The sequence below is a fragment of the Aythya ferina genome (genome assembly GCF_964211825.1).
Source record: "Aythya ferina genome assembly, chromosome: 9".
NCBI lineage: Eukaryota > Metazoa > Chordata > Aves > Anseriformes > Anatidae > Aythya > Aythya ferina.
Genome location: NC_140305.1, coordinates 26,939,612 through 26,963,683, shown reverse-complemented (window position 1 = coordinate 26,963,683; position 24,072 = coordinate 26,939,612). Strand labels below are relative to the sequence as shown.

Genomic DNA, 24,072 nt, shown 5'->3' with positions numbered 1-24,072 from the left:
TTTATCCAAGGGGACTTTGGAATTGAAAAGGGCATGGAGCAGCCCATGGGCTGAGAATAATTCAGTTGGCCCACAGCCTGCTTCCTGCTCAGACAAGGGCAGCCTTCAGGAGGAGAGAAGCTGGGAGCAAGTCACAACTGGTGGCTTGCTCAGGAAGGTCGTACCCAGCCCTCGGGCTGGCGGTTGGACTTGAGAGCTCAGATTTATCCTTGAAAACCGTTTTTGCTCTGCCTGGGTTAAGAGATTAGTTTTGCTGAAAAAATTATGCAGTAGTGTAATGACAGACTGCACCATCCAGAGCATCCAAAAAGGCCATGTGTTGGATTTTGCAGCTTTAATGGTCTTTGGTCATAATTTCCACATACGTGTTCCTGTCCCTACAGTTTTTCAGTGTGTTCTGTATTAGCTGATAAGCCAGTATTTGGTCTGGAGCTTAGTTTTGTCAGGGTTTTAAGGTAGGCAAAGGAGCAGGTGAGCTGACATCACCCTTTCTGTCCTCGTGAGAAGGACTGTGAGGGCACGGTGAGCAATGTGCATCTCCCAAATCGCTGTGCTGGTGAAACTGTCTTCACCCTGTTGTAAATGCATAGCTTAGGTGACACCTACACACACGGAGTGTCTCAGAAAATAGGCAGCACCATTTTAAATAATAGCTCCCCAGTTGCCCATTCCTCCTGTGAGATTCGAGGTAGTTTTTAATGTGTTCAGCAGTTGCTTTCCTCACACAGGGAAGAAGTGAGCGGGGCAGCTGTGCTGAGGGGGCTGCATCCCCTGGGGCATCCCCTCGGCCCTACAGAGTGCTCAGGGTGCTCAGGCTGCTGCCTGCTGGGACCGGCGTGGTGGGAAGGTCGCTCTGTGGTGCTCAGCTGCTGTGCAAACAATCAGGTTAAATGTCAGCACCAGTATCTTGCATTTTGATTCATGAGTTCATCTCCTAATTAGGCTGAGCACAGAAAGTATCGTGTGTTCCTACGAATTCCTCTCTTCCTGTGTTCTCTGTGTTCTTTCTAGTTAATCAGGAGAGCATGTACATGCTTTTCTGCAGACAGTTTCAGGTTCAAGGAGTTTCATAACATTGTAAAGCATCTTTTTCTTTTACTTTACTGTTATTTGCACCAAGATTTTCAAAGCTTTTCTACATCGGGTTTTCAGAAGAAAAATGTTGCATAAAGTGCTACTCTTTATGCCTCGACCAGTTTCCTTAGTTAGTTTGAAAAATACACAACAAGTTATAAAACACTTGTGTATGTAAATTATTTACCTTTGGTTAATTAGTGGCAAATAGGAAGAGGTATAAGAAGTTAAAATCTTTGGGAATTTACATCATTTAGTCCAACAATAAGTCAATGTAAGTGTCAAGCACTTAGACAAGATAGTAGATAATGAAATTGCAATTTAAATTTTGCACCTAGGCAATATAAAAATATGTAACAGCTGACAATGGTATAATTAGGCTTCATCTAATGAGAATTGTCATCACTAATATAAATAAAAGTGATATAAATTCTTTGGACAACTGAACATTTAGGTCTGTAGTTGGAGAGGGCATAGGAAAGAATTGCAACTACAGGAAATGTTAAAGGGCACTCATCGAGCTAAGCTAAGGTCAGGAAACATTGTAAAAATGTAAGAGATCCACTATTCCCACCCCAATTTACTTACGTACCTTGCAGTGAAAACTACCTGGGAAGCTCCCAGGGGACTGCTGCTTTTCCAAGTTGAAGAGCTGATGAAAGCTAGAGTGAAAAAAAAACTACCTTTAGTGTAATGGATTGCTTTAACAGCAGAAAGGAGAAAATAATTTGTAATACACATGCCCAAACATCTTCTGAACCAAAAGTTTCACACTGAGCTTTAGCAGAAGCTAACTCCTTTGAGATATCTTCTCAAATTAATTTCAAAATGAGCTTGCAAATGTTTTTGTATGTCAGCAATGTTTTGTGTCTCTCCTCAAGATAAAGTCTGGGTTCAAGCATTTGTCACCTGTGGTTATTTCATTTGGAGTATATATATTCTAATTTGGTATTATGATCTTAGAGGAAATATGTATTATTGCTTAGAATAAAATTTGTATGCTTTTCAGTAGTATCTGTTTGGCTAAGTACAGGTTACCCATGTGAAGATTTATCACACAGGTACTTTCTTTGGTCCTCTGCTCTCAGCAGGAATCCTGAGGTCTTAATTCAGGTGAGTTGCTTTTTAATGAAGCAAGTAAATTTGACAACAGGCTATATGATTTTTTTTTCTCCTCAGAAATACCCAAATTGAATCAGAGGTTAGCAAAATCCCAGAGAGAGAATGAGAGTCTTCAGGAAAAGGTAAAACATCTGACGCTGGTGGCTGACACGGTTGAGCTGAAAACTCAACAGCTTCAAACTTCTCTTCAGCAAGGGAATGAGCTACAAAGCAGGTGCCGTGAACTACAAAAGGAAACATTAGGTAAGAGAATTTTGATTTTCCAAGCAAACTTCCTAATAAAATGAAATGCAAAAATATTTAATGTGTTCAAGTTCTGGCTGTTACTGTGAGTGCGCTCAACAGCAGAACTCAGGCCCTGATAAAGCTTGGATGGTGCATGGTCAGAAAGACAGCCTGTCAGTCTGAAGTCTGTTACCCTGTTGGAAACACAAGGTAGTTTTGAATAAGAAATAAAATTAAGGGAGGAAAATAATGCAGATAGTGATAATACTGTTATGCTGTTACCTGTCAATATGTAAAACATCAGGGAGGTGCTCTCATTTTGATTGGGAAGGCCAAGCTGATCTATCAGCATCAGAACTGATGAATGTTAGCCTAAGCTAGTCTCTTTTCCCCTAGATCTGTTGAACTTGAATCTGTCTAATGATTTGCCCTTGCTAGTTTGTCTCAAGAATGGAGGGTCCTCTTGAAAACTGTAAGAGAAGTGGTAGCACTTGGAATTATAGCATCTTGTGAGCTTTGTTGAGACAATGACTCATTACAAGAAGATTATTGTGTATTTATGTTAGTATCTTTTGAATCTGTTGTCTTTATAAATCAGGATTGTGTTCGTGGTGCTGGCTCAGAGACATTTTAAGACATTCAGAACATATAGAGGTTGTGCTGTTCCACACATGGCTTTGAGTCATCAAATTGGCACTGTAATTACCTCGCTGCCTTATGCACAGTATGTAATTTCAAATCTAAAGCAGTAGCTCTCGGTGCTAGTCATGATAAAGGAATTTCACTGATCCTTCAATAGCAGTGATAATATCAAACGTGAAACTGAAGAGGGGAAGAGCGCAGTGACTGTGGAGGACTCATCACCCAATGAGTTATCAAGCCAGATGGCTGAGGGCAGTCTTCATTTCTGTCACTGGATAACAATACTGATAGGAAAGCTTCAGATTTGAATGCCAGATATGAGCAGATATCTGAGCAGATGTGAGCAGATAACTTTACAGCCTTCTCCAGGCACCATCCACACAAGAAATAATTTTTATATATCTTCCTTTTTTGTGGTATTTGTTCACAGAACTGACTTTAAATGAGTACACAATCAGTTAGACTTGGCTCTGAGAAGCTTCTTCTCTGTGGACTGTTCACAGTGTGCTGTTTTGTCTGTTTTTTCTTGGGGAGCTATGGAAGTGAACATAGTGATCCAGTGTCTCAGGATCTTGTCCGTGACGTTTTCTGGTAGGCTCATTGTCTGATCATAGCTACATCCTGTTTCTTAATCCTCTGTTCAGAGTAAACTCTGGCAGGCAGGATCTGGGGGGAGGGCTGCCTTAAAAGTGTTTAATTGTCAGTAATTAGTCACAGTAGCTCATTCTGAAGATCTAATTAGATTGGAAGAAAGGCATCAATTTCAATTTCATTTTTTCAGGAGAATCTTGAACACAGTGAACACATCTCAGAAAATGTGTACCTCTTTTTTTGGCTTATGTGTAAAATCACTAGGTGAGATTTGAAGAAAGCATGAAATAAAATACTGGGAGTGCATAAATGGTAACTGCTGTGTTGTTTTTTTCAAGAAAAGTAACCGATATTATCTGTACACACGCATATACATATATATAATATTATGTGTCTGAGATAAGTGCCTGGGTTTAAAAAAATAAATAAACCAAAACCCGAAATAAGTTAAAGATAACATCACTTAAAACGATAGAATTGAAGGCCTTAAGTAGTTACATAGGTTTACCAAATCACGTTGCTTGCCCCAAGAGCATAAGGTCGCCTGTGACTGCTTATGTTCTACTTGAAACTATTTAGAAAAAAATGCTCAAAATGCATTCATTTCTATAGAAGAGACAAGTGTGTTTCTTCTCCATTAAGAGATTTATGTTTTATCAAAATAGTCTGTGTACATGTCTGGCTGCCAGGTTTGACTATTACAAAACCACAGTCTAAAACTTGGAAGTTGTATACTTCAGAATTCCTTTTTTTTTCTTCTTTCTTCCTTTTTTTTTTTTTTTTTTTAATATGTTTTTCTGTCCATATATATTCTGAAGAAACCGGAGAGATTGAGCTTGGAGGCTCTCGCAGTACGGGAAATTGCTTGAGCAGGCAGTATCACGGAAAAGATAGCCAAGGTGACTGGCTCAAAAATAGCACAAGAGTTGCAGATCCTGCAATAAGACTTACAGCAATGATTTATTAAGTTGATTAAGCTTTTCTTTCTCTACTAAAAGGGTAGCGTGGATGGAAGGTTTGTTTGGTCCTTAGTGTGGTCTTGTGCCATGTAAGGAAAACGTCCTGAAGTGCATTAGTACAGCAGTCTGGGTGTTCTACTGAAGTGCTGAGAAATTGCAGTTATTTACAAGCCAGCTTGAGGATGGTTGACCCCAGTACTCTGTACAGAATCTGGGCACCACTGCTTTGGTCCCTGGTTGCTGCCTGATGGAGTAGGGTCATGTTTTGGTCATATTGTTGTGTTTTCTAAGTAGCAGTGGATACAGAAGACTTGTTTTGCCCTAATACCTGACTTTCTTCTGTGTTCAATATAACCACCAAACTTATTTTCACTTCCTTTTTAGGAATAACTTATCCCCTAACTTTGTATAAATAAGCACAAATAACGGTACCTCGTAAAGCAGTTACAGACCGTTTATTACTTGTCTTTCTCTAGAAACCTGAGTGGGTGTGCTAACTGACTGCCTTGAGGAAAACATAATTACGTTTGACATGCATTTTTCAGGTGCAAAAATTAGTTGAAATAAAATAATCTCAGTGCAGAAATAGCTCCTTCTCAAGTGCACTTTGACATTCCATTTGTGTTAAAATGCCTTTTAATTCTCTGTACGAAATAAGAAATTCGTGGGCGGCACGAGTTAAATTGCCACTGGAGCCATGCAGCCTATTGTAGTTCCTTCCTCAGGGTAAGCACTGAGAACGCTCCTGCTTACATCGCTCAGGACTGAAGATTTTGCCTTTTATAAGGTGCCACATTCAATCTATCTCAGATAATCTCACATGTTGCTGAGTGAAGTGGCTGTATGTGAGAGCTCGGTGATTTCAGCGGTAGTTCACATGCATTCTTGGGAGCTGCAGTGTCAGCACTCGCTGCTGTTGGAGGAAGTCTAAAGCCCGTTTAATTCAGTGTCCTGTCCTTGCCACTGAAAACGGCGTGGTTCAAAGGAAGGTACAGGAACTCTACAACAGCAGTTATGAGATAATCTGTCATCCTTACGTGTCTCATCCTGATCTAGGAGGTCATTGAATCTAATAAGACAATCTGTTAAGCTTTGAAATATGTGGCTTAATATCTTTACATAAGGCGCATCGTCACATTTACTCTGGTATGAAAATTACACAGGGTTATCATTAGAGTTCCCCTTTCAGTTTTGTAAAGCTGTGTACTTCACGGGTTCCTGTCAATAAAGAGTTCCATTGGTTGTTTACATGCACTGGAGAAATACATTTTCTTGCTTAGTTTTCCCACATTTTAACTCCATGGAGAATTGCCTTATTCTTGTGTTAGAAAATGAGAGAAAGTTGTTCACAGTCAACTTCTTTTAGGTTAACCAGCGTGTAATATATTTTTGTGATACTTGCATGGCTTTATGACCCATAATCTTGAAAATCTGAAGTTAGTTCCTTAAGTTAGTACACCTCACCAAAACATCACACCAAGCAGTTATGGTTCTGTTCTAGTTTTTTGTCTTTAATATGCATAACATAGTACGTTAACTGTAGTATATGTATGCCACATCATGAGCAGGTTCAGACTAGCTCACACAGGGCACCTCTACTTGTGCTGAAAAAAAATGATCTTTAAGCTTACAAAGAAGTTTCTGTTCTAGAGGCCCTATTGTACTCTGTGGATTTTTTTTTTTTTTTAATATTGTTGTATAAGTCTACCAAGATTGCTCAACAATTCCTAATAAAAGATCATTGTTTTCAGTTGCTTGGAGTATTACCAAACTTAACTAATCAATGAATTTTGAATAGTAGTTGCACAAAATGGGCATAGCTTTCACAGGGGTAAGATGGGTGGAAATGTCATTGGATTTTATGTTTCAGTCTTACTATGCAAAAACTTTGTTGAAGAACCCTTGGACCTTCAGTTCCTTGAGAAAGGACTTTGAGCTGGGGGGTTTGACAGTATTCTTGATGGAGAAGGCCATGTTGAACTGATGTCTAAGCCTCTGAAAGCATTAAATATCTATTTATTTCTGTGGTGGCCAAACTCTGGTGTTCTGGCCCCAGAAGACCGGGCTGAGCGATGCTTTCCCACATGTTGCATGTCACCGTGGTGCTGGGCAGCGGGACTGAAAGCAAGGAGGGATGCGGTGGAGACCAGCGAGGAGCAGGAGTGAAGAGGTTGGGGTGTCGTGATGGGGAGGCTGGGGAACTGTCCCGTCAGTAAGCCAGGGAGCGCACGCTGAGCAGGGAGATGCAGGTCTTGAGTAGCTGGATTCTTTGCCCTTGCAGCAAGAAATCAGTATGCTGCTATATCCTGAGCGACTGTTTGGTAATGTGTAGTTATACAGCATGAAAAAGCCATCTGGTATTAATGTTTTGTTCATCTAAAGCACTTGCCACAGTCACTAATGCAGGGTTTGTGTGTATCGTGCGTGCATCCTAGACTGCACACTTGGGTTGCTCGGGGAGGCAGCATGGTCAGAGCCATTTCCCTTTTGGTTTGAGACCTGCAGTCTGCTGCCCTGCTCTCCTGAGCCATCCCCGGACCTGTGGTCACTGCAGGGAATGCAGTTCACAGAAGGAAACTGGAGCCGTGTCCTAAAAGCAGTAAGTTGATCTGAGTAGGATAGCCGTGCTGCCTGGGAGGAGGGTGCTCTCAGCAGGACGTGCCGAGCAGCTGAAGGGCTGCTTCCCCAGGCTTCGTGTCGTGCAGCGAGGAGACAGCTACCAGATGCTGTGTGGTTTAACGCAGCAGGTACGGGAGGAAAAGTAAAAGAGCTTTTCCTTTTTCCCCTCTGGCCTCGCTCCAGCTGAACCTCACGGCTGACATGTTCTGTTGCATTGTGTATCCTCAGCTGAGTAACAGCCCCCACGCACTTCACTGAGACTTCAGATTTTGGTTTCTGTTCCTCTGTTGCCAGTGAGCCGCGTGAGGGAGGGCAGCAGGGAGGGGAACACGCTGGGGGCTGGAGTTTCACTGGAGCAGATCTGAGATGCCAACAGCAGCAGGGCTGCAAGCCAGCCCCTTCTCTACCCGGACACACGGCTCCCTTCCACCTGCAGCCCATCACCGGGAGCTGATCACGTTCTGTCAAGTGAAATTTTTGATGTAATATGCCCCTTTGTCTGCTTCTGATGAGAATTTTTACTCTGTCCCCGTAAGTCCCGTAGCTTTATACCTGTATTGGCACTGCTGGTGGATTTTGTTTCTAGGTTTTTGAGTTTCATACTCCATATTTATCATCTGAGGAGCTGCACGTTGTGGTTTCTCTAATGATGGAGCTGAATCCCCGTCTGATGGCTCGCTGGCAGCGACTGTAATCGCTACCACGTATGGGACCTTGTGAGCGTGCTTCCTTTGGCCTTTATTTCTTCCATCCTGCCTCTGGGTGCCTCCAGGAATAAGGAGTGCTCACAGAACTTTCTTCCAAGCTTTATTAACCAGATTTGGATATCTTCAAATAAGTTTGTTGGCCTCTGTAGGAAATTGCAGAGTAGAGACATCAATCAGCCGCCCAGGCGGTGGGTATCGCGTCGCGGGGCAGAATGTAAACTTACCACTAACTCTCCCTGAGCTCCTCCCCACAAAAAGAGAAAAAGATTCCTTTCATCCAGACCCCTTCTCCAAGTTAATGCGGGGAGGACATTTATGATTAATCTCTCACCAGTTACGCTGCTCGTGGAAGTCAACTCTTATTATAGGCTGCTGGAGATTTCTGGTTTTGATGAGAGACAAACTGGGATTTATTGAACTAAGTTGTCATTTCTCACTTCGGTGTAACACCAGTGAAAGTAAAGACATAACGCTTGAAAGAAAAAGCCTGAAATGTTAGAATATTTTGAAAAAGCTTTATCCATGTTTACATCTTCATTAAAACTTTTCCACTGTTAACATTGATAGGAGACATAACCAAGAGCTGCCATCCAAATTTTTGTGATAAAAATAAAGCAACTGTTTGTTTTTTTCTTCTTGCCTACTTCAGAAGAATATTTTAGAAGCTGCTTGTTTGTGTATATAAAGAACCTTGAAAACGTAGTGCTGTGCAGAGGTTCTTTTTCTCCCAAGAAGCCTGGAAAGTGCACTATTGTGTGATCTCTCCTGCTCACTCTCTTTTTGAGTGTGCTTCCAGAGAAGAGGGGCTAACAAAAGAAGGGTACATACTGGGTTCACTTTAAAGTTATCTCAGCAGTTAGTGCGACTACGGATTCTCCAGCATCTCAGCAGTATAACACTTGAGCAAAAGGGTCACCGTGACCGCTGCTCGTATTGCTGTGCTGTTTGACTCACTATTTACTTATTTTGCCTATGTCAGGTTTCGTTTTCAAACTGTGTACGATACAAACTTGAAATAGCAGGAGTTTTCTGGAGAAAACATAAATACAATGTCATATGTGGAATAATTCATACTGAAAAGTATTAATGAGCTAAGATCCCAGCTAAGCATGTCAATGTGTTATGTGAGGCATTATTTTTAATTTTTATTAGTAACAAAATGTATCAGTTACTTAATAATAAATCAGTTATTAATAAGCAATAAAATGTGGATATCTAGGACTTTTCAAGGCAAAAAGACTGTGAGCTCAGGCATTTTTCTTCCACACTTTCTGAATTGCTCAGTAACCCACAAATCCATATGCGGTGAAGAGGTCTGTCTATACAGAGCACATTACTGGATAGGGGTAATAAAGCTGGATGACTCGGTGATGATAAAAATCTGTTTCTCTTTCCTTTTGAAATAGAAAGCGTGATTTTATTCATGAAACAAAAATAAAATACAGTGCTATCTTACCATTGTATTAAAATAAACTAGTAGGAACAAACAACACATTTTTATTGTCTCAGTTGATCTTAGTGAAAATCAGTTCCAGTTAGTAGGTTTACACCACATAGTCAGTGTGTATGAGATCAGTCTGATCTAGAGGGTTCATGGCTTTTGGTTTTCTTTTTCTCTTTTTCTTTTTTTTTTTTTTTTCCCCCACACAAACTATTGAAGCTAATATCCCTTTTTGGTTTAGTACTGAAGTAGTTCTGTGCTCCAAACAAACAAACAAAAAACCCACACAAAACCAGAAACAACCTGAATATATTATGTGTTTTGAAAGGATTTTAATTTCTACAACCAACATTATGAGGATTCTTGTTTTGTATATTTTTGGCAAATTGTAAATTATTGCATGTTTCGTATGATAGCAGTCATTTGCAAGAGCTGAAACTAAACCTTAGTTTCTACTATTGTTTCTTGGTTCTCCTGCTTGTCGTGACTTTATGAAAATTACCTTCATGAGTTACATTGTGCTGAAGAGGTGATTCGATTGCTGATCTCATACCACTTTTCAGAGTCATGATGCATCATCTGGTTAGCTAGAGATGACAGGTCTTGAAGAATTCTCAGCTAAGGGCAAAGTCTGGTGAATAATTGTCTAATCAAATAGACTGAAAAAAAAGAAAAAAAGAAGAAAAAAAAGATAATGCCATGTGATAGTGTCATTGTCTATATTCCTGGGCTTAGGAGCAGTGGAGGAGCTGCAATAGCACATGCTCCTAAAAGATAGGAGCTAGTATCCCTGCTGTCATTTTTATTGCCAGCCAAATCCTTTCCTTCACTTAATCACAGATACAGAATATTTTTACTTCACAAAGCCATTGCATAACCCATTTATAGTTGCAGATTTACCTCTGTATGGATTTAAATTGCTGGCTGTGCACATGAAATCTGTCTCTTAAGGCTTTTGATGCTACTGCTTGATAGTCTATTTAAGTTACTAAATATAAACTTAGCAGTGGTCTGCTGACATAATAAGACTAATGAGAGATGATAGAAAAATGCAGGCAGCTGTAGGAGTAGCAGGGAAGTTTAAGTGGGGAATGTTAACACTCCTCGTGGAAAGGAGGAGCGGTATTTTCATGTACATGAAGTGTCTCTAACAGCACTTTAAAGACTGCTTTGAAAATCCAAAGAGAGAATAGTTTCCTGTAGTTTTAGGTAGGCTGCAGTTCAAGTATCCCCTATTCATGCCACAAGTACTGTTGAAATATTTTTCTATTAATTCCAGCTGCGATACTAAGAATTTGAAGGGCCGGAGCTGGGGAATGCAGTTTGGTGTTTGAACAGGCTGTGACAAGCGGGTTAGACCAAGCAATGGCTCATTAGTGCTTTTCAGCAGCCTTTTGAAATGGAAGAGGAAATACATGACTGTGATGGAAGGAACAGCATCCTCTGCTCTCCAGCAAGGTGTCTGGATCGTGATGTGCTACAGCGTGGTTTCCTTACGGAAGAAGGGCCGCTCTTCACTCTTTTTCAGGAAAAGCAGGAGCCCTCGTTGAAGGAACTCTATTGATCGTATTTTGTTTCATCTGCGTGGCCTAAGCACTGACCAATATATGTCTCCAAGGAATTACTGTCAGAACTCTTCTTACCTTCAGTTCTCCTAGCCACTAGGTAAGGAACTCAGTGTCTAGGCTCAGTTTTGAGACATAGGAGAAGGTCTGTGGGAACAATTCTGCCTTGCACCCAGTTACCTCGGGTATGAAAGGGCAGGAATGTATGCAGAAACTCGGGGTTAAGGGGCGAATCCTTTGAGACGTTCAGCAAATACCATGTAGGCAGTGTCTGACTCCAGAAGCGTGTCTGATGTGACACTGGTTAATGTGTCCTGTGGAGCGGGACGGAGGGAGCAGGGCGTGTTGAGATAGCATTGTCTCTGGAAATAAGCACATCATAAGGCCTTGGAAAAGACTGCCATTGCTTTTGTGGTTTGTTCTTTTCAGGGCACTGAGTGATGCTATATTTATACAGTGAAAAAATGAGAATCTGGTCCTTTCTCTTGCTTTCTTTATGCTCGTTTTATATGCGAACATGGAAGAGCTGATGTGCTGGTTCAGATCAGAGGTCCAGAAAGCCCACTCCTGGCAGCGGTCAGGAACATATGCGTAGGCAGATAAGAACCAGGCACTCCTCTTCTGGCACATCCTCCTGGTTCCTGGCAGCTTTTAATGATTTAGAGCCTTCCTGGTGGCACTGGTCAGGCCTCCAGAAGGGATGTCAATCTACATGGCTGGAGCCCGTCCCTCCGCTCTTTCCAGACAGGCTTGTGCTTGTGAACCTGTCAGGCAAAGTACTTTATTGTCCATACAAAAAAAATATATATATATTTTTTAGAGAACATAGTACATGAAATACTATAAATAAAAGCAAATAGTTCTGTACTGTGCAGGCAAGGACTTTGGGTATTTAGTTCTCTTCTTTGTTTTCCTTAAAAAAAATAAAGTGAGGTGAATTAGTCTGACAGTAATTTTTCATGCATGTATTTCATATTTAACTCACAGCTTTACTATGTGTAGTAAATAAATGTACTTAATATATCTGTAAAGTGTACATCCTAATTTGCTCTAGCATTTATATTCTAAGAAAAAGGAAGTATTTTACCCTTTCTGACACAAGTGATCAGCCAATATTCGGGGCCTAATAGGTTGCTACAGGGAGCAGAACTGGTGATCAGTTCAAGTAGTTGGGTGCGATTCTGTTTGTCGCTGAAGAAAACCTGCACACTGGAGGAATTCAGCGGCAGGGGCTGGGCTCCAGCCACAGGCCAGTCTCAGCCACTTTCTCCGTTCCCAGACAGTCCCTCACTGTCTCTTCCTGCCGGTCTCTGTAATGTCACCGAGCAGCACGTGCCCTGCTCCCCTTCTCCCCAGTTCTCTTAGGACAGTATTGAGGCTCCTGCTCTCGAGCTCCTGTTCCACCCATCCCATCCGTGCCCGAGAGCTGAACTGCTGCTCGCTGCTCCCGATGAGGGACGTTTCTCACAGCCAGCACCCTTGGGGAGGTTTCAGTCAGTCCCCAGCACAACAAATACTATCTTGGTCTCAGACAGCCAGGGAGTGGCTCACGGAGTACTTCCGTTCAAGAGGATTTGGGCCAAGTCTCTGAAACAGATTATTCGTAAAATTAGATTAATCAGACAAAGGAAGCCATATCCTGGTATCGTGGTGAGAGCTGGGCTTGTCTGTAAGTGCCCAAAGGGGAGGTAGGAGCGTAGGAAGGGGCGTGTGGTATGGCAAGGGACATCAGCTGCAGCCTGGGGCTTCAGGCTGGATGTCAGGAGCAGCTTTGTCAGCAGAGCACAGCACAGGCAGAGGCTGCCAGGGGCTGGAGGAGCCTCCATCCCCAGAGCTCGGCAAGACCTGGCTGGATAAACCCTCAGGCCATCTCTGCTGGCTTTGTCAGCAGCAGGCTGCACCAGCAGCCTCCAGAGGTCCCTCCCAGGCTGAGCCTGGCTGAGTCACGCTGAGAACATCATGAAGCTTGGTAAGAACAAAAATGCTTCAATCTGCGATACCTGCACCTCGCTGCTGGTACGTGTGTGGGTATTTCTGGTCAGCAGGACTCGAGGGCAACATGTGCAGCCTACACAGCCTTTCTGCTTCTCAGGGAGCGTGAAGGGGGCTGCCCCAGCAGGTCTTTCTCATCGGTGACCAGTATAATGAGTCAGAGCTTGTTGTCTTTAAACCAAAATATCTGGCAGTTTCTTCCCCAAAGCAAGCTTAGGTGAAGGGAAAACAAAACTACTTTTTCCCTGTGCTGTTTTTATGTATTGTAGTGCAGTGATGTGGTGAAAAGAGGCAGTCACACTTGTTTTGGTACAACTTGTCTGTTCCCGGACGGGCAGTGGGAAAGGGGCTGTATTTCTGAAACAGGGGGCAGAAAAACTTCGTAGGCATGCATTTATTCTGAGGTAGGCACAGTCATTTTAGACCAGAGACTTGGCGGTACGGGATACATTCATACCGTGACCAGCACTGAGGTAGAGCTGAGCTGTGAGTTTCTGCCCGCCAGCCCCTGAGCTGAGCTGGTGCTGCTATGGCAGAAGGGGCTCCAGCCATCCCTGGGGTCTGCGTGTCTACAGCAATGGGTTTGTGTGGTGCCCGGGGGCCTCTCCAGAAACTGAATTACTGGCAGGTAGTCTTCCTTGTCTCACGTGTGCAGAAGACACTGAGCTTTTATTTAGATGAAACCAAAGCTTTCAGAAAGTATCTTGGATTGTATTTTTTTTTTAGCAGGATTTGCAGGAAAAGCAGAAAATTACATAGCTTTATCATGCATGCTTCTGAACTGATATCATTGTGAATCTGTTACAAATTAGCCGGAAAATTGATGGCTTCCAGAGTGGCTGCTTACCCAACGTGGGTGTAGTTCACAATGGGTGGTTGTCTTGTTGTCTTTTTCTTTCTTCCTTTCCTTTTTTTTTTTTTTTTTTTTTTTTTTCTGAAGACTTTACTAGTTGTTGCTATTTGCAAACCAGAAACTGGGACCTTCACTGAACACTGTGCCATTGGAAAGGACGCAAACTGGGTGGCTAAATTTCTTAAACCCATTTCCAGGCAGACTCTATGCTCTCTGTTCTCAACTGTGGACTGTATGTCGTGGAATTTGCCCAAACAGGAGGAAACAGCGACCAGCTGTGGTTCTTCAAGGTGCCTTTTCTTTGTGCATCTTCCACGCTGTGCCTCCTCGGTCTCTGTCTGTATCACAGCAGAGCCTCCCCTCATGGAGAATACGATACTGCTGAAATGCAGAAGTGGAGGTGAGGCACCCTCTCCTCTCATCCACCTTTTGTACCCTCTTGAAGGCAGGGCTGGCTGCACATGCTGCCCGAAAGGTTACTGTTGACTCAAAACCTCTGCCGCCAGAGAACAAAAAGGTTCAAGAGCCACAGCTGGCCTCAAGGATGGGCCCCAAAGAACCTCCCTTGCTCAGTTATTTCATGAAATAGGCGTCTAGTCACTAAAGAAGTTCTCTAATTGTTAATTTTTGAAAGAAATGTCCATAGAAAAGAGTAAAGTTTTGTTAAAAGGTTAGTTTTTCTCTGATAAATACAGTGAGGTCTTATATTGGTCAAAAGACTTGCTACACTGAATTTCTGAATCTTTTTTCCCCTCCCATAATGAATAGTTTAAAAAAAATAAGGAACAAAGCAAACGCTAACAGTTCTTTAAAGGTAGGGACTAATGACAGTAAGAACAATCAAACTATTTTCTAAGGTTTCACCTACTAGCCAGTAAGAGCTGTCTTTTCTTGTTTGCTGCCTGGAGTATGCTGGCCGGTGTCTGGAAGTTGGCTAGTATACACCTAAGAATTCACAACACCAAACTGCTTTTGATGCTATGAAAAATTACTCTGGAACTAAGATTGGTGTCTGTGGTAAGATGTAACGTGAATCACAAGGATAGATAATGTTAAACACAAACAATACTGAGATATATTTGGACTGAAGATTCTTCAAAATGTGATGCTACTTAAAATGTTAAAACGAGTATCAATACTACAAAGCAGGAATGCTTTTTGTTCCGTGTTTTACAATAAGCTTTATTTTCCTTACTGGAGAATGCTTTTTACAGAAGTATTTGAATATAGTGTTTTCTTTATTCAGTAAGTTTTCAGCTGAAGTTTCCATTTGTGTTACCATTCCCCTTGTTAGTTTCCTCGGTTTTCCTGTGTCCTTCAAACTCGGTAGAAATCTGTGTTCCGTAGTCCCTGTGGGTGTGGGTCTGGTCCCTCAGACTTTCTACTAACAGCTCCTGTTGACTTTGGTGGGAACTCTCTCTAGAGAAGACTTGCAGAAACCAGCTGTATAATTGAATCCATTTATTCGCTCATGAGAAACTCCCGTCCAATGCTCAGTCATTATGAAAACTTCTCTAAACAAATTGAGTACAAGAAGAAACAGAGCTGAAAGACCACCCAAAGTACCAGAACCAAAATAACCATTATCCTTTTCCTTTTTTCTCGACTTGTGTCCATACTCTCACATCTAGGAAGAGGAGGGGAAAAACACACACAAAAAACAGTTGTTTATAATTGCTCAAAATGTTCTATAATCACAGAATTAAAAAAAAAAATAATCATCAAGATCAGATGTTTATGAAAAGCTGCTCTGTAGCAGCCACCCCCATGCAAAGAAAGGCAAAGGGCTTTCTCCTTTTTGTGTTGTTGATCTACAATAATTTGATCTTTACTTAATCTGTTTTAATAAAGCAGTCACATTGCAGCAGAGTTTGTTGTTGTGAATTTTAGATCATTCCCACATGTTCTGTCTAACATCTGTTTGGTGTTTGAAGCCAAAGTTTCCCCTTTTTCTGTAGGCATCCAGAGCCATTTGCTTCTTAAGCCAACGTCAGGATGAATGACAGGAAATTAAAGTTGAATTATGTAGCTTTGGAGAAGTGTACAGAACAATACATTACAACAGAATGCCCAGTTGAAGAAAATGAAGTAAACGAAAGTAACTGCAGGTGGTCTAATCTGTCCTTCGTGTGCTTGGCCATGACTTCCCGTCCTTGCAGAAGGCCACGGTGCCAGGGGGGAGCCGACACATGGCGGCCTGGCCCGGGGCCTGTTGTGCAGTTCTTGGTGCAGACAGCAGAACTTAGGTTATAACTCAGCGACTGCATGACTTGCATGGCTGATTACAATGGGGGGTTTGTCATAGACGTTTTTAAAACAGCTGAGAGGAAGTTTTGGCAAGAGCACTGTCACACAAACAGAGTTTCTGAATAGCAGTACGTTGCTGGAGATTTATCTCTAGGGGTGCTGTTCGACAGCAAGCTTGGATGCTCGGTGGCTAGGAACTGAGGGAAAATGTGGTTGGCCTGCCAGAAAACTGAAACAGTGAGAGGACATTGGGAGATTATAAACCACTGGTTCCGTGTTTCTGACAAGCAGCTATGCTGTCCCTGCCATTTGTCATGGCCCTATACCCATACCATCATACTTGGGGCAGTGTTGAGAGCAGCTCCATGGAAGAGCTTCAGAAGCCTTCCATCAGCTGAACCCTAGTCTAAGCAGGAGAAGAGGAGGTACCAGCCTCCCTATCTTCCTGCCAGGAGTCCAGGTCAACAGTCTTCAGCTGCTTCTTATTGCTGAGTGCTCATCCTTGGTCATACCCCACTTAAAAGTGATGCGATGTGGAATACCGAGAAACTGTAGTGTCTGAAACAATATGATTTTTTTTCATCAAAATTCCTTCCTAATGCCTGCAAAGCCACCGATTGCTTAACACAAAAACGTGCAGTTATAGCATGGTAAGGATGGCTGCGGAGTACGGATGAAAAAGCATTGAACTGGGTTTTAGCTGAACGGTTTGAGCAGGGTTGCGTGTGCTGTTAAATAGGATTACTGCCACCAAGCAGGGGGGCCGGCAAAGAGCTGTGTGAGGAATGCCTCTTCAAAGAGGCGACCGACTGTTCCTTCCTCGCCTCGAGCTCTCCCAGCCGGGCTGCTGCTGAGCCGCGCTGTGTTTTATGGTGCGAACATGCTCTGCGTCTGCTGCTGCTCAGAGCTCTGCTTTGGGACGTGTTCATGCAGTATCCTGAGAGGCTTTGGCCTCCCCCCAGTCAACTTTATGCCCACAGAAGCAGAACCATGCCGGTCCTTGCTGCTCTCGGTGCTGTGCCTGCACAGAACTACTCTGCTCTTCTGGAGAAGCGGCAGGGAGCAGGCCGTGGGGGTGAGGAGGCCGCGTGGGATGGAGCACAAATGGAGTTTTAACTGCTGCCAGACCTTAGCTTGATGTATGTGTGAGGCTTAGCGTAACTGCTGCCAGACCTTCCCGTTTTTCGCTCCTTTTCAAGAATGTCGTGGGAAAACAGGCCTCACCACAAAACTAGAAATATCTCCTTCCTGTGTCGTGAGGAGAGTTCGTCTCCATGGGTTTCTTTTTAGTCAAAGTGCCAAGGCGTGGTGTTCTCAGGTAGAGCTGTACCTAGCTGCTCTTTCTGCTCGTGGGGGCTTCTGAAAGCCTAATGTACTCTGTAGTCACTGAAGTGTTAATACAAATAAATTCTCATTTACATATTTTATGAAATGGGAAAAAAAATGCGTTGTATGGAATTTGAGGGAAATATGAAGGTTGGCAGTACCTCATAGCAAGCTGTGTACCTGAGCATGCCTTGGTGAGCGAGGGAGACCTCCCATGTCTGCAGGGTACCGAAAGGTCTTCTGCTCTGCTGGAAGTTTCCTGAGGACTGCCAAGGAGGTGTGGTGGTGATGATTCACCTGGACGTGGTCCATCAGTGCCGTTCCCGGCTCCAAATCCTCTCAAATACATCACTTGAACAACAGATGCCAGAAATTGTTGGAAAGCCAATAATGTAAATAACTTAGATATTTCTAGGAAGCCCTGATTTCCAGAAAAGTTTCTGTGTCTTGTATGATTCTGTGCAAGGGATTTGTAAATATCTGTGATCAGTAATGTCTATATTAAAAACCAGCAAACATTTGCTCTACTCAAACATAAGGAATGTGTTTTGTATTTGTCAGCTAGACATTGCAACAATATCTAGAGAAGTGGTCTTAAGCTTTGAATTCTGTTTTTTTTTAATGATTTTTGTTGGTAATTATAAGGGTTCTTAGTAGTAATATTGTTGTCTCAACTCGCTTAATCCGAATTATCAGTAAGTTTAAAATGTTTTTGTTTCTATGTAAATAATATCAGGTATAGAGTGCTTGCAGACCTCTTCCATGAAAAAAAAAAAAAGAGAGCACTGGTTGCAGATTCCCCAGCTTCATATTATTCTTTCTACAACTTTGAACTAAAATATTTCAGATGAAAATCTGCTCTATACAGAGAAAGACATAAGGTACTTTTTGTACCGAAATGTTGCACCAGAGACCTCTGGAGACCTCCCTCCCCTCTCTGCCACTGCTGCACCCTGAGGAAGAGGGATGAGTGCACGGGGCAGAGCCGGGGGCATGCCGGGTGCTGCTGCGCCCCTGTCCTCGCCTGCTGCACAGAAGCTGAAAATCACCTAAGTGCAGATGATACTGCTGTTACCATACCTGCTACCACAGGAAGCTTTGCTTTCTACGTGCCTTTTTTAAGAGTCTTGTGAGAAATGACCTTATTGTCATTTTTCACTTCTTCAGTAGCACTGAGCTTTCACTCAGAGCTTCCACCTGTACTTCCAGACATGAATTGCTCACATAATCTCAAGAACACAATTTAATTTTGTTTCTGAGAAACAGCGTATCATTATGGACTCTTGGATTTCCAAATCTGGGGCAGGAGAAATTCCACGACCATATGCCATTTTTCCATATTTGGTTCTGTTAACATATTATGGGCTAATACACTGCAGAAGGAAATTCCTACAGCTGCATTGCAAACATAAGAAAAAACAATGACTGGGAGTGAATAATTCTAGACCTTCCCTCCAGTTGTCTGTTCTCATGGCACGTTGTTGCTTTCTTACTACATCTGTAGTTCTGTGTGGGGTATCTATACGTGCTATTTATCTGTGTGATGCTGATCTAAGATATACAGGATGATTAAATATGCTTTTTAAGTTTTCTCATGAAAACTGTTTTTCTAATCTGTTCAAAAGTTGCCTTTTCTGTTGTGTCTCATCTTCCATGGTTGAATTGTTTCAAGGAGACAAAAAACAAATGGGGATGACATCACGTCTGAGGCAGCTCACCATGGGCACAGCGGAGAGCTATCAGCATCCCCTGTGTGCTAAAATAAATGAATCGAGTAACTCCAGGAGGACCTACAAAGTCCAGATCTGTTGGCTTCTGCCAGTCAGGGCTTGCAATGAGCAGCAGTGCTCAGTATGAATCTTTCTCACATATTTAAACATTTAAAGGCACTTTTTTTTTCTTCCCTGAATATCTACTTACACTCTTCCATTTGCTCACTTAATTATCAGTGGAATCTCACTGATAGGGATCAGAATAGAAGCTGATTCAACATTAAAGGACTTAGTGATGTGGCAGTGTCTCTAAGCAGTTACAAAAATAAATGCAGCAGCACTGTGTCAGTATTTTTGTCTTTGAAATGCATAAACATGCTGATAATAGTATGTTATACAAAAATATTCCATCTGTTTTGTCTTCAGGGGCAGAGACCTATATGCAAAATTATTCATAAATTCAGGGGACATACTATGAAATATGTTCATAGTTTCAGGGGACTAAGCTTATGATTTTTTATGGGGAATAATTTTTATGGGGAATTCCAGCCTTACAGGGCTGGAAGCTAATAAATCAAAGCGTTATATAGGAGTAAGTTTGTCACTTTTTCACTGAAGTGAGCCTGTGCAGAAGAAGAGATACTTGATAGCACTTTCATCTTTGCACTGTATTTTCTTTGGAAGTAGTTTGGTTGTGTGTGTGTGTGTGTGAAAACAAAAAAAAAAAGGATAATTAATCTTATGATATAGATGAAAAGGACTGGGATATGTACTGAAACAAATGCAATGGCTGTTTGAAACTGGTGGGTGATGTGTTCTGAAAGATAACATTTAGCTAAGAGAGTATAAGACAAAATATATAGTAGCACTAAGTCAGTTTCAATATTTTAGATGAAGTAGCGTTAGTGGCTTATTTTCTTATCCACCTTCCGTACTTCTGCTCTGCATTATGTACAAATGTGTATATGATTGAACACACTTGTATTTACATTTAGTTGAATTTGATGTTTCCTGGGAGAATAAAAAATAACACAGCTTCTTGCTATTCAAGCCAGCCTGTGCTCAAGTCTGAATAAAAATTGGAAGGCTGTTCTGAAATGAAGTGTACAGCAGCGCAGCAGCGCTCCGACCTTTTCAGTAAACATAATTGTTATCCCCAAGAAAATAAAAGCATCTGGCTTGCATGGTTTGTAAGCAGAGAGAAATCAGGTATTACAGATCACCAAGCTGCTTGGCACAGAGGTGGGTACAGGGATGGGCGGCTCTCCGGCCGGAGCACCCGCATAAAGCATGCTGTGCCTAGAAGGGAATGACACAAATGCCATGTTTCCATTGCAGATTTAACCAACCAAGTAGAGACAACTGGACTCAAGCTGCAGAAAGTAACAGCGGAAATGGACCACTACAAAAAGCTGCTAATGTAAGGTTTCTGTTTGCTTGTTTGTTTTGCCACTGGGCATAAAGCTGTGCTTGTTTGTTTTGCCACCTGCTGCAGAGAGGGACCTGTGCTGCTGCCTGTCTGAGTGGTCTGTGACAGCTACGGCCAGCAGAGGAAATATTTTATATTTATATTACACAGTCTGTGTTTCTAACCGACTGATTTAATGTGGCTCTCTGAGGGAGGGGGCTTGCTTTCTCCAGCTGTGTCTAAGGACACAGCAAAGAGGAGGGTTAAACCAGCTCAGTCTGACACTTCATGCAATGCACATGTGTAGGATACATTTTGTGAAACCCACATAACTTCTGGACTGAAAATGTGCATGGAAAGTAGTCTTTCACATTGCGAGTTGGGGATGGAGGGACGGGTGCAGTAAAGCTAATCAGAAACGTTAGTGTTTAATCAGTGACTACAATTTTTTTTCCCAAACGTAAATTTACTGTATTTCCCATGCACCAGTATGTTATGATTTGTACTTTTACTGTGTTGTATGATTTAAAATAAGAAAACACAAAGCCTAAATTAACAGAGAAGAGAGAACATGTCACCAAACATTTATCAGAGCTAACTGAGGAAGAGAGAGCCCCCCTGCAGAGCGGATGGCTCAGCGGGATCCAACCCGCAGCGCTGCGGCCGAGCCTGCTCCTTCTGGGGCTGCTGCAGCCCCCGGATCAAGGGGAGAGCAGAGGGGAGACCTCCCTCAAGGGAAGGAGATGCACCTCGTTTAAATGCTGTCGTGCTGTCGCACACTGTTCTGGGGTAATGTTCGAATGGCCCAACAAGTGGAGTTGGAGCAGTGGAGAAGGGAATGTCCCCCCTGCTGCAGGGGAGGCCGGCCTCTGGGGCACAGGGCACTGCGAGCTCCGTCCTCAGAGCATCCCGATCCCAAGCAGCAGCTTGGGACCCCGGGGTCCCCTCAAACACAACTGTTCTGAAGTACACAGAGCTCAGTGAGAGCAGTCACCACCTTTAGCAGCTCGGGCATCAGGGGTCTGAGTGCTTTCCCGCGTTTAAAATCCGCAGTGCTTGCATAGAAAACAATTCAGCCTGCACAGTACACTAGTGAAAATAAATGTCACTGCTTCAAATATGAAGCTCGAGGGTAGGGCACGAGCATGGACAATCTTGAGACAGAGCTATCATCAAGCTTTTTATATATTTTCCTGAAATTCAAAGGATTCTTGTCTGAGGCGTACTCTCTGTTCTCAGCCCCTATATTCACAGGGGCTGATCATAACACAGTTGCAAATATTTGGAATGCTTAGCAACAACGTATTTCAATGATAATACAAGTATCATGTACAAAAAAAAAGATTTCATGAACAGAGTTAAATAAACAGTACAGTGTTTCTAAATGTAATATTAAAATTTCAATGTAATATGGGTGTAATTTAATAAAATAACATATTCTATATCTGTTTAAGCATAAATATGAGGCTTTGCCATGGTTATTAATTGATGAAATGATGACATAATGAGAAATAACCTTCAAAGTTTCCAGACCTCTTGCATACTAAATTGTTATTTGTTCCTTTTTGTTCATATCTTGCTTGAAACATTCATCAGTGTTGCAAGCTCCCACTTTGTTGTTTGCAACAATAAACTTTTTGTGATCCTGGGTTAGGCTGGGTTTACACTGCAAGTATAAACCGTGTTACTTAAAAATGTTAGCTGGAACTAATGGGGTTTTGTTGTTGTTGTTGTTATCTGCATTTTAATTAAATAGAAAATGCAAGGTAGATAATAGATTAATTAATGATGTTCAGGTTATTGCATGAGTAAAGACTGTCATTGCTTTGGACAAATTAACTTTTTAAAAACATTTTCTTAGGATGAAATCAACAGAACTCGATGTCTGTCAAAATGAACTGAAAAAAATGAAATACGAAAATGGAATTTCTGAATCAAGGTAAATGCTGAAATTATATCTCATGACATGTACATTTCTGAGCAATAAGAGCAAAAATTTTATTTTATGGTTTTAATGCAGCTTCTATACAATCTTTTTTTTTTTTTTCTCTTTTCAGTTTCTATTTTTGCGTTCAAGTCACTAGATTTAACTTCATAAGGAATTAATACTTTTTTTTTGTCTAACGTTTTCTCTTCCAGGTACAGATTATTTCATCTGCTTAGTTTCTGTTAGTAAATGAGGATGTGATAACTGTGGTGTTGATACTGCTTTTCTCTTTTCATTTCATCTGTAGACTTACAAAAGAGCTCAAGGAAAAGGAGGAATCTCTACTGATTTCCCAACAAGTATGCAAACATTTACAGGAAGAGGTGGCTGAGAAGGAGAGGAGAGAGGAAGATCTAAAAAGAAGAACCAGCCGATCAGAAAGTGAACTGGAAACACTTAAAGGTCTTCTTCAACAAACAGAGGAGGAGGTGGTGATGTTGAAGCAAGAAAGGTAATCAGAGCTGAGTCACCACAGATAATCGCTGTGTACACTCACCCTAGGTTTTCTTCTTGGACATCTCTAAAAAGTTAAACATTCCTCCTCTGCCAGGTCTTCACCCCTCTGGCTGTTACTGGAGCCTGGCTACGGGCACTGGGCAGACTGGGAGAGAGGCGCTGTGCCCAGCTGTGTCCTGCCCCTGCCCTTGGCCATCTGCTCCTACAGGCAGGACAGCCCTGAGCCATGTCCCAGAATTCTGGAATTCATTGGATGGGGTTTTTAGATTATTGGAGTATAGGCAAAAGCTGAATAGAACAAACAATGCCTATAAAGAAAATAAAAATAGGAAAAAAAGAAACCCAACAGCCCTGCTTTGCAATCCAGGGCAATCCTGCTCAAGCTTAATCAAAACACCTATTTGTTGCTGTTGTTATAGTTGCTATTTGTTATGTGAGCTTGTAGAGCAAAAGCCCTGGAGACTTTAAATTCTTGTAACTTATGTTATTAGCAACTTGCAAGCGGTAACAATGCTGTAAATACTGCAATATGGCAAGTTATTGGGTATGGCTGAGAATTCAGTGAAGTGTATGGACAGCTTCCTGCCAGTCTAATCTCATTCTGAAGGTCCTCAGCTGCTGACAAAGCTAGCCTTTTCCCTGTAATTACTTTTCAGATGGGAAAAATAAAGCACTGAGCTGCAGAGGCTTGTTGCTTCCTGGAGTGGTATCCGAGTGCCTTTGTTTTAGACTTCTCCACTTATCAACCTAAATCCACATTTTTTCTTTAATTGCCTTGAAAAATCTACATATTTGGTTTATTCCTAACATTCACTGAGTCGTTTTTAAAAGTGTCTTGCTACTACATTTGCAGTTACTGATAAATTAAATTGTCTTTTATTAACAAAATAGAAAGTGCTGTCCCTTACTTACGACATGGCAGTACATTATTTGTTTGATTTGGGAAAATACATTTAGAAATGTGGGTTTTGGAGAAGATAAGGATTTTTTGAGATAGTAGTGTACACAAGAGGCATTAAGCTATTTTTACATCTAAGGGGTTTCAGTATTTACTGTACGTGAGTACCTGCATGAAGAGATACTACATGTTAATTTAAGAATATTTTCAGTTCAGTGAGTTGTTCCAGTCAGTACATTGCTGATAAT

The 24,072-nt window shown here is 41.9% G+C and overlaps 1 protein-coding gene across 4 annotated transcripts in view; it reads left to right on the top strand.

Moving 5' to 3' along the window:
* The window catches only part of LEKR1 (leucine, glutamate and lysine rich 1), a 52,997-nt gene that overhangs the window by 19,232 nt on the left and 9,693 nt on the right, over window positions 1-24,072 (top strand). For all 4 annotated transcript variants that reach the window (XM_084529552.1, XM_084529554.1, XM_084529553.1 and 1 more), the window contains 4 exons: window positions 2,254-2,439; window positions 20,414-20,495; window positions 22,345-22,422; window positions 22,718-22,921. In XM_084529552.1, the coding sequence (XP_084385678.1) occupies window positions 2,254-2,439; window positions 20,414-20,495; window positions 22,345-22,422; window positions 22,718-22,921 (550 nt within the window). The remainder of the gene's footprint in view (window positions 1-2,253; window positions 2,440-20,413; window positions 20,496-22,344; window positions 22,423-22,717; window positions 22,922-24,072) is intronic.